Genomic DNA, 12,798 nt, shown 5'->3' on the forward strand with positions numbered 1-12,798 from the left:
CACACTCATTTAAAAAGACACACATATGCATACACAATCAGGCATACATACAGTCAAATATACACAAATACACTCAAACACAAGCACACACCACTCACACATGAACACATGCACACACTCAAATATGTACACACACATCACACATGCACAAAATATATACATGCACAAACACACGCTCACACACAGGCTCAGACACACACGCACACAGACAGTCACATATACACAAACACAAACATGCACACTATCACAGAGATGCACACAATCACACACACACACACACACACACACACTCAAAAACATACACACAGGCACGGACACACTCACAGAATGCACACAATTACACATACACATAAACACACATATGCACAGGCTTACACACAAACATACAAGCACACACACAGATATGCACCCTCTCACACTTGCACAAAAATTATACACACACTCTCAAAGAGATGTACAAACACACACACACACACACACACACACACACAGTGGAGACCCCCAAACTAAAATATGACCTTTTATAAGGCAAAATAGGGACTCTTTAAAGCAGATTTTGTAAAAAATGACACCTCTGCTGGTGATGCTGATGGCCACAGCAATAGGAAAGGCTTTCATTTAAAGCAGGCTGCTGAGGAAAGCCTTGAAAACGAGGTTATGAAAGATGAGCACGTATTAATGCGCTTCGGTTGTCAGGAAAGCATGACTGGGAAGTGTGTAAACACATCGTGTGTGTTTGTGGCTGTATTTATGATCTCACAGGCATCAGGACAGCAGACGATCCTTGCATAGTTGGGTCAGGCAGTGTGCCAGGCATGGAGGCCGGCAGTGGCTGTCGCTGTCTGTTCCTCAGGTGCAGCAACGAGGAAAGAGAACCCGGGACTGGCCTAGAAAAGAGAAACAAAAGAGAAAGAACTATTCAGATAGGGTGCCTGTTTTGTCATAAGCTTCTGAGGAAACCGACGTCAGAAAACACGAAATATTTGCTGTTATTAGGAATTTGCATCACACTGGCAGTTCTCCTTTCGGTTTGTCATCGTTCCTAAGAATTTTCAGTGCCTCATTTGGTTTTCTTTAAAAACATAATTCATTGAAAAATGTATGTTTATTTATCATCTTGTTGATGTCTTGCAGGATGTTCAGGGGATATTTAACATGAGGGTTCCAGTCTGTAAATATCTGTACAACAGTTATAAAAGTTCTTTAGAATTGTTTGTTAAAATAATCATTACATCAGTGGCGGATTTAGGAATGGGCAATATGAGTGATCGCCCTGGTGTGCATTTCTGAAAACCATCGTTAGCCAACTAAGGTCGCAAGTTCTGTCTTTACAAACAAAAAGTGGTTCGTTGATTTGGTGTTTCCCAAATATGTCTTTCCAACGAAAATTCGCATTGTAGCTTGCAATTACACCTCTGGAACTGAAGTTAGAAATATAGGTCCTGGCTGTGTTCTATCTCCCCTTATGTCCTATTCATTTAGAACATTCTAACATTTAAACTTGGAATAATAAAAAAAGCATTAAAGTCATCACTCTTAGGGATAATTTGCTTTCAAATTATTTTTACAGTTCAGTTTTATCGATCTTAATGTTTACATTTGCCTTCCCTTCGCAGTGAACTTTGAAAACATTGATATCATTTGGAACACAGCCGTGGCTTAGGACAAAATCTATAGGTGACCAATTATTGAAAAGCAGAATTTATGTTACGTCTCCAAAGCCTTTGAAAACAAATCACACGTTAATGCTTTTAATATATAGCAGGTTATTGATTAAGTATGTTCTCTATAGAATTGCAAAGGAAACATTGGCCATTTATGTGCCATTTATATACATTTTAGTTCATATGGAAAACAAGTGCATGATTTTACCAAAACTAACATTGGAGTTTTTTTTATGCGTGTGCATATAAAACAACATAATTTGCACAAAAAAAATGATGGAGTTCTTCTCTAAAGTAGTTACTTCATCCCGTTTAGAGCATTATTGTGGGCGTTTTACTGTACAACGAACGTGGTTCAAATATGGATCTGCGACAGAGAAACTACAGGTTTTGGGAAACACTCATCACTACATCGTTCTTTTTCCAAATGATGCATTGTACTATGATTTGTTCAGCTGCGAGTTATGTCGTTCTTTTGGAAACGCACCCCAGGGCGCCATCTTGCTGGGGGCAGCTTGAGGAGAAAAAAAAGTTCCCCAGTAAAAGCTTTGAAATAAGATTTACCTTATGCTAATTTATTAATTTAGAGTGGTTATGCCAGGATAAAGATGTTAGTGGCTATTCACATTTGGCATCTTTTGCTCACGCAAGTTTGTTATTTTTTTATGTGCATCCAAAACAATGCAGGTGAAAACACATGTGCACAGAAAGTCATTCCCTCATGCCTCACACGTGCTGCTGCTGATCCCGATTGTTTACATGAATGCTGATTTGCGACAACATGCAAGTCGACATAACTAAAACAATTTTCATATGATGATGATGTTACTTTGACTTAGCATGGCTATGAAGCAGAAAGGAGGAATAATGAGTCAGGGTGGTAACTAAGACTTCATAACATTAATTCTTGGCCATGAGTTGGGTCTAAGACAACAGATTATTCTATAAAACTTTTTTTGTATTGTATAGAACTGTCATAATTAATATTCATGCAAAAGTCTTGGAATATTACTCCAGTTGTGTTGGTACATTGTTTTTAAGTTACATTTAGGATTGATTTCTGTTATTTATTTATAATAATAACTGTATAAAAAAATAATAATAAAGTAATTGTTAAATTTATTGAAAATAAATAAGTATATTTCAATGTATTTATAATAATTATTTAAAATGGAAATATATATATATATATATATATATATATATATATATATATATATATATATATATATATATATATATATATATATATATATATATATATATATATATATTGTGGTGTGTTTGGAGTGGCTTCACTCAAGGTTTCATTTAAACTTGAACTGCCATTGTGTTAAATAACCTGGGTAATAACTAGGTACCATCCCTAGACCTACCCACGAGCCTAACCTTAACCACCTTACATAAGCCAGTACATTCTTAGGCAAGTACAGTGTAAGTACACGTTAAGTACACATACTGTCATATAAAATGCAGCTGAAATGTCATTTGGTGTAAACATTACGTTTATTAAGAAAACATTGTGGAAAATTCCATGATTAATAACAAAGAATCACAGAACCACAGCAGAATGAACCGCCAACTTATCCAGCATATGTTTTACACAGCGGATGCCCTTCCAGCTGCAACCCATCACTGGGAAACATCCACACACATACACTATGGACTATTTAGCTTACCTAATTCACCTGTTATACCATGCAGAAAAACTGGAGCACCCGGAGGAAACCCACATGAACACAGGGAGAACATGCAAACTCCACACAGAAACATCAACTGACCCAGCAGAGGCCTGAACCAACAACCTTCTTGCTGTGAGGCGATTGTGCTATGCCACCGTGATTGCACTTATTTAAAATGTTAAAAAGAAGGTGAAGTGATACAAAAAAATTTAAATAAAAAATAACAGCAATATAAATAAATATTAGTTAAAAGGTGAATTTCCGGACTTGGCCTCTATGGCTGGAATTGCTTAGGGCCTCAAAATCACTAAACCCGCCCCTGCTTGTTTTTACAGTTTCTTTACAGTGCACATACTTTAAGTCTATAGGATTTTTTTATTTATGTTATTTTTAATTAATTTAAAATGTAATATTTTTATTTCAATAAATAAACTGATAGCATTTTATAATGATATCCCATTGGAAGCTCTGCAGCTATTTTGGGATTTTTTTTGCCGAAATTGAAAAGCCTCACATACACACATGCAGAGGTGTACCCCAAAATGTTGGTGTAAATTTGTAGAAAACCATTTGAAAAAACATAAAATAGTGCTGACAGCGCTGTAAAAGTATAAAATGTTTGTGCAAGCTTTTGGAACACAAAAAAAGTGTCTATTCCCAAACAGATGTTTTGCATTGGACTTGGTGTTTAATCCCTGCAGCTGTTAGGCCATGAAAACCCATTTCATAAAGCCCTCTACAAATGTCCATCAGCTAATCTGAAGGCCACAGGATGTTTGGTAGCATGTACTGTAGAAAGTTGTGGACTCCTTCTGTGCATCACAGGTTGAATTTTCTCCACTGTTACAATACAGCTGAATGTGGAATATTAGGTGAAGAAATTTCATATATGAACTTATTTTACAGGTGGCATCCCATCACTGTTTCACGTTTTAAATTATTGAGCTCCTGAGAGAGACCTATTATTTTACTACTGTTTTTAGAAGTATTCTGCATGCCTTAGTGCTTGAATTTACACATCCAAAGCAACGGAAGTGATTGGAACACATGAGTTCTATGATTAAAAGGGGTAACCCAAAATGTTCGGCAATATATAAAATTCTAGACAAAAATTATTATCCCCCACTGGAAAATGTTTTTGCATTAATTCTTTTTTTCTTGTGGAGAAATTCTTATCATTATTAGTGTACCTGGATTGAAAGCAGTTTTTTTTTATTGGAAAAAATCTTTAAGATTATATTATGATTAGCTCCCTTAAGAAATATTGTTTTCTGAAGAAATAATGTTTTCTATTGGCTACAGAACAAACCACTGATCTCCAATGACTTGATTAGTTAATCTAACTTGCCTAATTTAACCACACAAGTGTCTTTGTTAAGCCTTTAAACGGCACTTTAAATGGATTTTCGACTACGATATCATATTTTAAACTTTAGTTCATGTGTAATAGCTGTGTGAACATAAGCAACATCTCTAAATTTAAGATGCTCAAAGTTCAATGCAAAGGCAGACATTGGCTTTTGCAGTGAACAAAGTTTTGGGACTACAAGGAGCAGTATCAACAGAAATTAAGCATACAATCTACTAATACTCAAATGGACCATCAAAACAAAGTGTTACCCAATATTTTAACAGACTTTATTGTCTTTGACAATGGCAACAGAATTTAAATGCTTATCTAAACCATCCCTTTAAGAAATAATCCCACTCAATCAGGCTTCCACAGAAAGAGTTTCTCAGCATGAAATGTTCTGCTGGACGCTCTCAATGAAGGTTTACTGGCTCTTGCCTGAAGGTTGATCAAACCCTGCGTGTTTCAATAAAAGAGTGGGTGTGGATGATCACAAATAATAGGTGCAGAGAAGAATTTGACATATCAGCTTGTTAAAAAAATCTCTCTAACAATTAGTAAACCCTTCAAGCTCCTGTGAACGGTTAATAGCATAATAGACGATCGACGTCTACAAAACGTTCAACCCGAGGTGTGACACACAATATGCAGTTTCAACACACCAACCACACAACTTCCTCTTAAGGTTTGCATGGAGCTGCCAGCCCTTTCCACTAACCGCACTGATATTTAGGTCCAACGTGTCAAAAATAGCACTCACTAACTTCACTATAATGCCGCCTGTTGGACTGGACCACCACGCAGTGTGGAGAAATGCAGCTTGTCTGAATAACCTTTAGCCTTAGATGACAAGCATTATTTGGGTCTGATTGGAGGCCTGACGGACAGCTGAAAGGGAAAGGAGGGAGTCTCCACCTGAACAAACACCTGTATTTATCCGGCCTAAATAGCAGCATTTACACTGCATGATTACTGTGCATGTACACACACACACACACATGCACGCGAACATACGGTCATTAACATTCTGACATATTGTCATTTGTGTCTAACACCCCAATCCATCACATGCTGAACAAGCTCACATCTCTAAAACGCACGCACACACACATACATACACGTTAAGATTTAGCTCACTTTTTTTTTAAAACGGAAGAGTTCACCTTTAGGATGTTGCTTTTTTTGGAAAATAAAACTGGAAGAAGTTTTACTTTTTAGTATGGTAAAATTTAATAAATTTACTGGCGTAATTTTTAAAATATGATATAAAATGTCAAAAATAAAGAGAAATTCCTACGTAAAATTGTATTTCAGATAATAAACGAGGAACTAAACGGAATGATTTAAATATTCTTAATCTTTTACTTAATGTAGATTTTTTTAAATCATTACAAGTAATCTAACAAATATTAAGTAAATTGTAGCCAAAAAGTATTGATTTAGTTGATATTTCAAGAAATGGCCACAAAAACGTCACATTTGTTCATGAATAGGGGGAAAACAACTCATTAGAACGACTGCATGCACTTTATTTTTCATATTTATTTATTTATTTTATTTTATTTTTTTGGCTGAATTTAAAATTGCTGTGTAACAAAGATGTGAGTAAAAGTGCAAATACTCGAATTAACCCATTACTCCAGTAAAAGTAATCGTACTTTTCAGCTTTACTGTAGTGAAAGTGAGGAGAACTTGAAATTTGATATACGTAAGTAATCAAATATAAATTACGGATGAATGTGTATTCATTTTGAAAGAAAATGTTTCATTTTATCCTCAAAACTTCATACTAGTAAACAAAATCTTATAATAATAAGCATACGTCTTTAATAATTAATGATAATTAATGAAAGTTTTTTAATAAATCAGGTGCATGGCAAAACAAGCAAAAGTGTATGAGTGTGAATGAGTGTGAATGTCTCCCAGTGCTGGGTTGCAGCTGGAAGGGCATTTACTATGAAAAACATATGCTGGATAAGTTGGCGGTTCATTCTGCCGTGGCAACCCTGATGAACAAAGGGACTAAGCCGAAGGAAAATGAATGAATGAATGAATTAATTAATTAATTAATAAATATCAAATAGCCTCCCTAGAGCATAACAAAAAATTAATAATAAAAACAAAGTGTGTGCAGACAAATATAAATATACAATATAATAAAAAACATAACATAAGGCAATTAGGTCAACATTTTAGGAAGAACCCATACGTTACCAGTATTAAACTGTAAAAAAGTCTAACAATTTGTATTACAAGTCTTCTAAAAGGATCATATAACTCTGTGTGAGTAGCATAATCAAACTGACATTGTTATTCTGACATTGTTGCAGTGATATTCCCCTGAAGCATCAAATATCATTTGCATTTGCTTAAAGTCAAATATACAAAAGTAAACATGTTACAGCAGGTTTCTCAAATGCTTTGTGTGTCTGCTATTTTCTAAAATATCTGCAATAGCACCATATAGGAACACTGTTCTTTTATTTGCATAGTCATACTTAGCTTACGTAGCTTGGCAGTGCTAATCACAAAATCTCAGACAGTGCTAAGACACAGAATTCTGCAGAAATTCATTTTGGATCCATAGAATTAAGACAAAAAGATGGCAAATACATTATAAATTTGTGTTTTACAGTGTTACTCCACTTAATAAGCTAATATCAATTGCATTCTGCAAACAGCAATTACAGTACACTGCAGCAAATAACAACGGCTACACTGCCATTCAAAACACCTCATGGAACAATAAAGTGTTCAGAGGACACTTTAGAATGTCAGCAAAATATGTATGCTGATAAATTTTTCTATAGTGTTTTTTTATAAAAAATACATCGTACATCGTGCTTCGTAACATCTCTGAGTGTGCAGCATTAATTCATGACAAAGAGTTGGTTCAAACCAATCAGCGCGCTCTATTGTGAATGAGGTGCAACTTCATTAATGTATGATAGCTTCGAAGACTGTTTTTACCTGTTACAGTGTTCAGACGGCAGAGAGACGCCACGCTGTGTTGTCAAAACAAGTGGAAGAAGAAGAATTGTTTGGAGATCAGTGAGTCGACAGTGTTGCATTTATTAATGTGCTGCATCAAAGGTTTTGTTTTCATTTACCGCTAAAAGAGCACAGCTGATCTCACGTGTGTATTACAGTGCACTCGACATGCGGCAGAAATACGTTTGTAAGATAATTTTTTTTTTTTCCGAGAGCTTTTCACATCTGGAAATGGTGCAATACGGATTTGCTGCTAGTATAAAGATGCTGTTCCAGTTGGTGTTGATTGTCCTGACTCTACAGATTTGGTAAGTAAGCGATCAGTGGTCTTTGTTTGTTTATTCAGATGGAAAGTTAGTTCGTATTGTCAGCAGTACTCTTTCAGTGTTTAAAGACATAACTTGGTCAAAATAATTTCTTAGTTACTAAGGCCTCGTTTACAGTTTTAAAACGCTTAAGTTTTGCTACGGTTACGTCATCCATCCAAAAACAGAGCATTTTGGAAACGCTGAAGATGCCGTTTTCAATCTAAAGCGCTGCTGCTCCATCTCAGTGTGGATGGGGGAAAATGGAGAAATCTGAAAATGGAGGCGTGGCTGCAGACATTCGCCTATGATTGGGGCTTTTCCCTCAATATTAAGTAGTCCACACACAGTTCAGTCCTGCATCCTCTCTGTGTAAGTTCAGACTACGCAAGTTTGAAATGGAAAACAAACTCCCGAGTGTACTTTATACAGTCATTCACATCACCCTGGCTTTGCTTTGTCTTAACAATAAAATTAAAACATGATGTGAGGAACTGCCTATTTTCATTTTGATATTAGCAACTTAACTTATGAGCGTCATCTTTACTGTGCATATTTATAACAAAACGGAGCCTATAACATTACTGCCTCCTTTCATTTTCATTGAAAATACGAAACATAGCCTCTCTTTCACTGAATATCAGTTTTAATAAGCAATAATGGCCATTTAAAAGCAGCTCTTAATTGGGTATGTGCTCAAGGCACACTGCAGCCTTGTGTGTGTGTCTCAGTGTGTGTTGTCACGTGATAAGCGTTTTCTTCGTTTTAATGTAGACGGAGAGATGTTCAGAAACGCTGGGTGAAACGCTAGAGTGGACGCGGATCGCTTTCATTCTAAAACGCTGTTTTAAGACTAAAACGCACTAGTGTAAATGTGGCTAAAGTCTACAGTAGGGTAATATCACTAAAATATTATGGACTGAAAGATCCGCTGTAAATGCTGCTCTCTGAATGTGAACATGTAAACACTGCAAAGTCTATACACACACAGCTTTCTGACGATACCTACTCAAGTTACAGAAAGTTTTTTTTTTTTTTTTCCTCACAATCGCCGTGCGGTATTAAACATTCCATTAAAGCTACACTCTTCCAGCAGTTCCTCGTATGCAATATCTCATTTGTCACAGGGGGCATGAATGAAAATGAAAGTGCCAACCTGCAGTTAAAGTCCACAAATTAATAATTTGGCAAATAATTTGATTACTGATGTCCATGTTAACACAGTCACTGTCTTTCTCCTCTGTGCCTGTGTTTGTTTTGCCTCTGTGAAAATCAGCGTGTGCCCAAACCGAAACTCGCATTTTTATCCAAAACCTTCCCTTTTTCCCTCCTCCAACACTCCCACCTAAACAGAGCTGGAGTCACCCACTTTCATGACTTTTTCCAAACTAGACGTGTGAAAACACCCTGCTGAAACAGGGGGGTTTCGTAGCCCTTTAAAAGCAACAAGTTGGAGTTATTTAAAAACAAGGTTAGCAAACCCATTGCAACCTGGAACTGTTAAGTTGACTTAAAGGGCACCTATGATGAAAATTATCCTTTGGAAGCTGTTTAGACAGAACTGTGTGTAGGTATAGAGTGTCCACCGTCATATTGGAGTGATATAAACACAATAAGTTTCTTTTTTTTTCAATTTCCTGACGTTAAAATAGGATCTGTTCAGCTTTCAGTGATCATCAATCATCATCAAATGTGATCAGTGAGTTTTACAAATTTAAAACAGTGCATGTGTGTAATGAATTACAGCAATTTTACAATCTTTACTTTATCATCACAGCAGCATGTCAGTACAATTATAAAATAAGATGCTTCAATCCTGGTTTGTGGACATTAAATCAGTTTTTTTTGTACATTAACTCAACAGATATGCACACAGCAGTGGATATTAATGTATATCTTTTTACATTTGCCATGCAAAAACAATGCGAAAATAAACGCATGTTGGGTATGTGTGTGTGTGTGTGTGTGTGTGTGTGTGTGTGTGAGTGTGTGTGTGTGTGTGTGTGTGTCTGTGTGTGTGTGTGTGTGTGTTTGTGTGTGTGTGTGTATCATTGGGAAAGTACTGTAGTATTTCTCACAAATTTTAGATGAGATCTGCTTCCTTCATGTCTGTCACAGTGCTGTTTATCTAATGTAGACGGAAACACACTGACAGGCATGTGGAAAAGGTGGGCAGGAAGAACTACCTGTACAATTAAATCCACAGGCAACGACAACAGCTACATCTTGTTTAGAGCAGTAAATTTCAACACTCCGAAAAGTATAATAAATAATCTGACGTGTAATTTGAGCTGAAAATTTACAGACACATTCTGGAGGCACAAAACACTTGTCCTTTAACCTAATTTGTATAATTATGCAAATTTCACTAATTTTTTCACGCAAAATCAACTTATCGCTTTTTACAGTGTATGCGTATTCTTCATTTTTTAATTATTGTAGTAGACAAGAGCCACAGTTAAGCTCTAAACTGCCATTCAGCCAAAAAAAAAAAAAAAGTCTTGGCCTGTTACCACTGAGGTGGAGAAAAAGAGAGTGGGAAACAGAGAAACAGAGAGCAGGGCAACTCTCTACGGGCCGGTCCCGCTGCACATTAAAACTCAGCGAACAGGAAACAGTCTTAATTAAGAGCTCAGCCTAACCAAAAGGAAGAAAGGGGCTTTAGACGTTGTACAGGTTCCCTGTCAAACTCGCTCACCTGCCTCTCAGCAAGAGAGAAATAAAGAGTGTGTGTCAACAGAGGAAAGAATAAACCTGTTATGAACGCAGAAAAATATCAAAACAGACTAAACTTTCCGTACTTCCAAAAATAATGCAGCTGTAAATCAAGTGCACGTCTGTGTGTGTTAGTGTGCATATGGTCTACTGTATACTTTGTATTAATGACAGGCTGTCATTTCAGAGGGGATAATAAGACCCCCGGAGGGTGAGGGGTGGGCACTGGGACAGAAGACACACACACACACACACACACACACACACATACAGTGCAATCCTGACCCTCTCCTCCTCTCACATTGCACACACTGTCTCCCTGTTCCAACATGACATCACTCCTCCTTTTCTATTCCTCGCTGTCTTTTGCCTCTTCTCTCTCTATTTTAACAGGATTCTCCACTATTATTCTCACTCTGAGCTAACAGGCACCAAATCCAACATCACTGACCTTCCTAGAAAGCCTCAAGTCTTTAAGATTTTAAGACATTAAACTACACTCTCTTTGTGTAAAAAGTTTATAGCATTCTAGGGTCATCTGAAGTCGCACGATGAATTATTAACATTTGCAAGTAAGTCTAGTAAATAGTGTAGTAATAAAATGTATTATTATTCCCAGAATATCAAAATCAACTGTGGGTGGTAGATCTTTTTCATATCTGGCACCTAAACTCTGGAACAGCCTTCCTAGCACAGTTCAGGAAGCAGATACACTCTGTCAGCTTAGAACTAGATTTAAAGACTAACTTTGCTTTAGCATACACATAAAACACAAACGCTTTTGAAATCAAAATTGTCTAAAGAATTGTTAGTCTGCATTATTTAGGGCAATTGGAGCTGGGAACAATTCCCAAAAGACGTTATAATTTAAATGGCATCTACGCTTATGTTAGTCTGTTTTTATTATTCCAGAGATCTCCATAATCCTGGACCAGGCCGTATCCTGAGCTGAAGCTGTGGTGGTCATGGAGGAGTGGAAAGCATCAGACTAATTCCTGAAAAAATACAGTAACAGACAAGTCTTCGCACTGATCTTGTGGGCCAGCCTGTACACCAGCCACGTCTAGGGTTGTCCAGGCTCCAGGGCCTAGACTGCAGATCTGCACAAGAAGTTTGGCCAGAGGAGAAATGGTTATGCCCAGCTGAGCCAGGTTCCTCTCCAGGTTTTTGTTTTCTTCACTTTCGCCAATTGGTGAAGTTTGTTACTTGCCACTGTTGCCACTGGCTTGCTAGGTTTGGGACTTATAGACTTTACTCTTCAGTGTTTGGACTTCCAGCAGTGAAAACTAAACCACGCTGAAATCAACTAAACTGAACTTCAACTCGGAAAACTGGACTGACACAGTTTACATTTACTAGAACTTCAATGTTAAGCTGAGACAAAGATGAATTGAATTGAATTGAGTTAAAATAGAAATTACACTAAATACAGTAGTAAATGTATTGTTCATTGTTTGTTCCCGATAGTAAATGCATTAATTAACATTAACTAATGAACCTTATAGTAAAGTGTGACCATATTTTTTTTTTTTACTCGTTCAAACTACTTGTTTAAAATAAGCTGAAACAACACAATTCTTGAGATTTTTTTATTGGGACAACTTAATTTTTTATTATGAATAATTTTTTATTTTATTCAATTCACATATATTTGTAAAAGTGTTTAGTTAACTTAGGGCTGCTCAACCCTGTTACTGGAGATCTACTTTCATGCAAAGTTCAGCTCCACACACACCAGAACCAATTAAATAGGACCTGAACAGCACTTGGTAATTACAGGCAGGTGTGTTTGATATGGGTTGCAACTGAAATCTGCAGGATGGTAGATCTCCAGGAACAGGGTTGAGCACCGCTGAGTTAATATAATCGATTTGTGTTGGTATGACATAAATAAGTTGTGTGGAACCCTGCATTTTTATATTGTAAAAAGTATTTTACATGATCCAGAAGTGTTATAGTTTATTCTTTAAAAAGATTAGGAAAAACAGAAGAAAATTCATGAATTCTTGAATATTACCCTTAATAATTAGCCATAGTAGTTGAATTTTTAAGAACACCCTAGCAATCACCTAGCAACACCTTAGAAACCA

At 36.5% G+C, this 12,798-nt stretch overlaps 2 protein-coding genes across 3 annotated transcripts in view; both read right to left on the reverse strand.

The window, feature by feature from the left end:
• Positions 1-12,798, reverse strand: part of tax1bp1b (Tax1 (human T-cell leukemia virus type I) binding protein 1b) — a 350,945-nt gene that overhangs the window by 101,800 nt on the left and 236,347 nt on the right. The gene's annotated exons all lie outside the window — the stretch shown is intronic.
• creb5b (cAMP responsive element binding protein 5b) overlaps positions 1-12,798 on the reverse strand; it is a 166,510-nt gene that overhangs the window by 78,317 nt on the left and 75,395 nt on the right. The window contains exon 6 of the mRNA XM_087286902.1: positions 761-887. Within this exon, the coding sequence (XP_087143028.1) occupies positions 761-887 (127 nt within the window). The remainder of the gene's footprint in view (positions 1-760; positions 888-12,798) is intronic.

Source organism: Danio rerio, chromosome 16 (genome assembly GCF_052040795.2).
Source record: "Danio rerio strain M-AB ecotype USA chromosome 16, GRCz13ab, whole genome shotgun sequence".
Classification (NCBI taxonomy): Eukaryota; Metazoa; Chordata; class Actinopteri; order Cypriniformes; family Danionidae; genus Danio; species Danio rerio.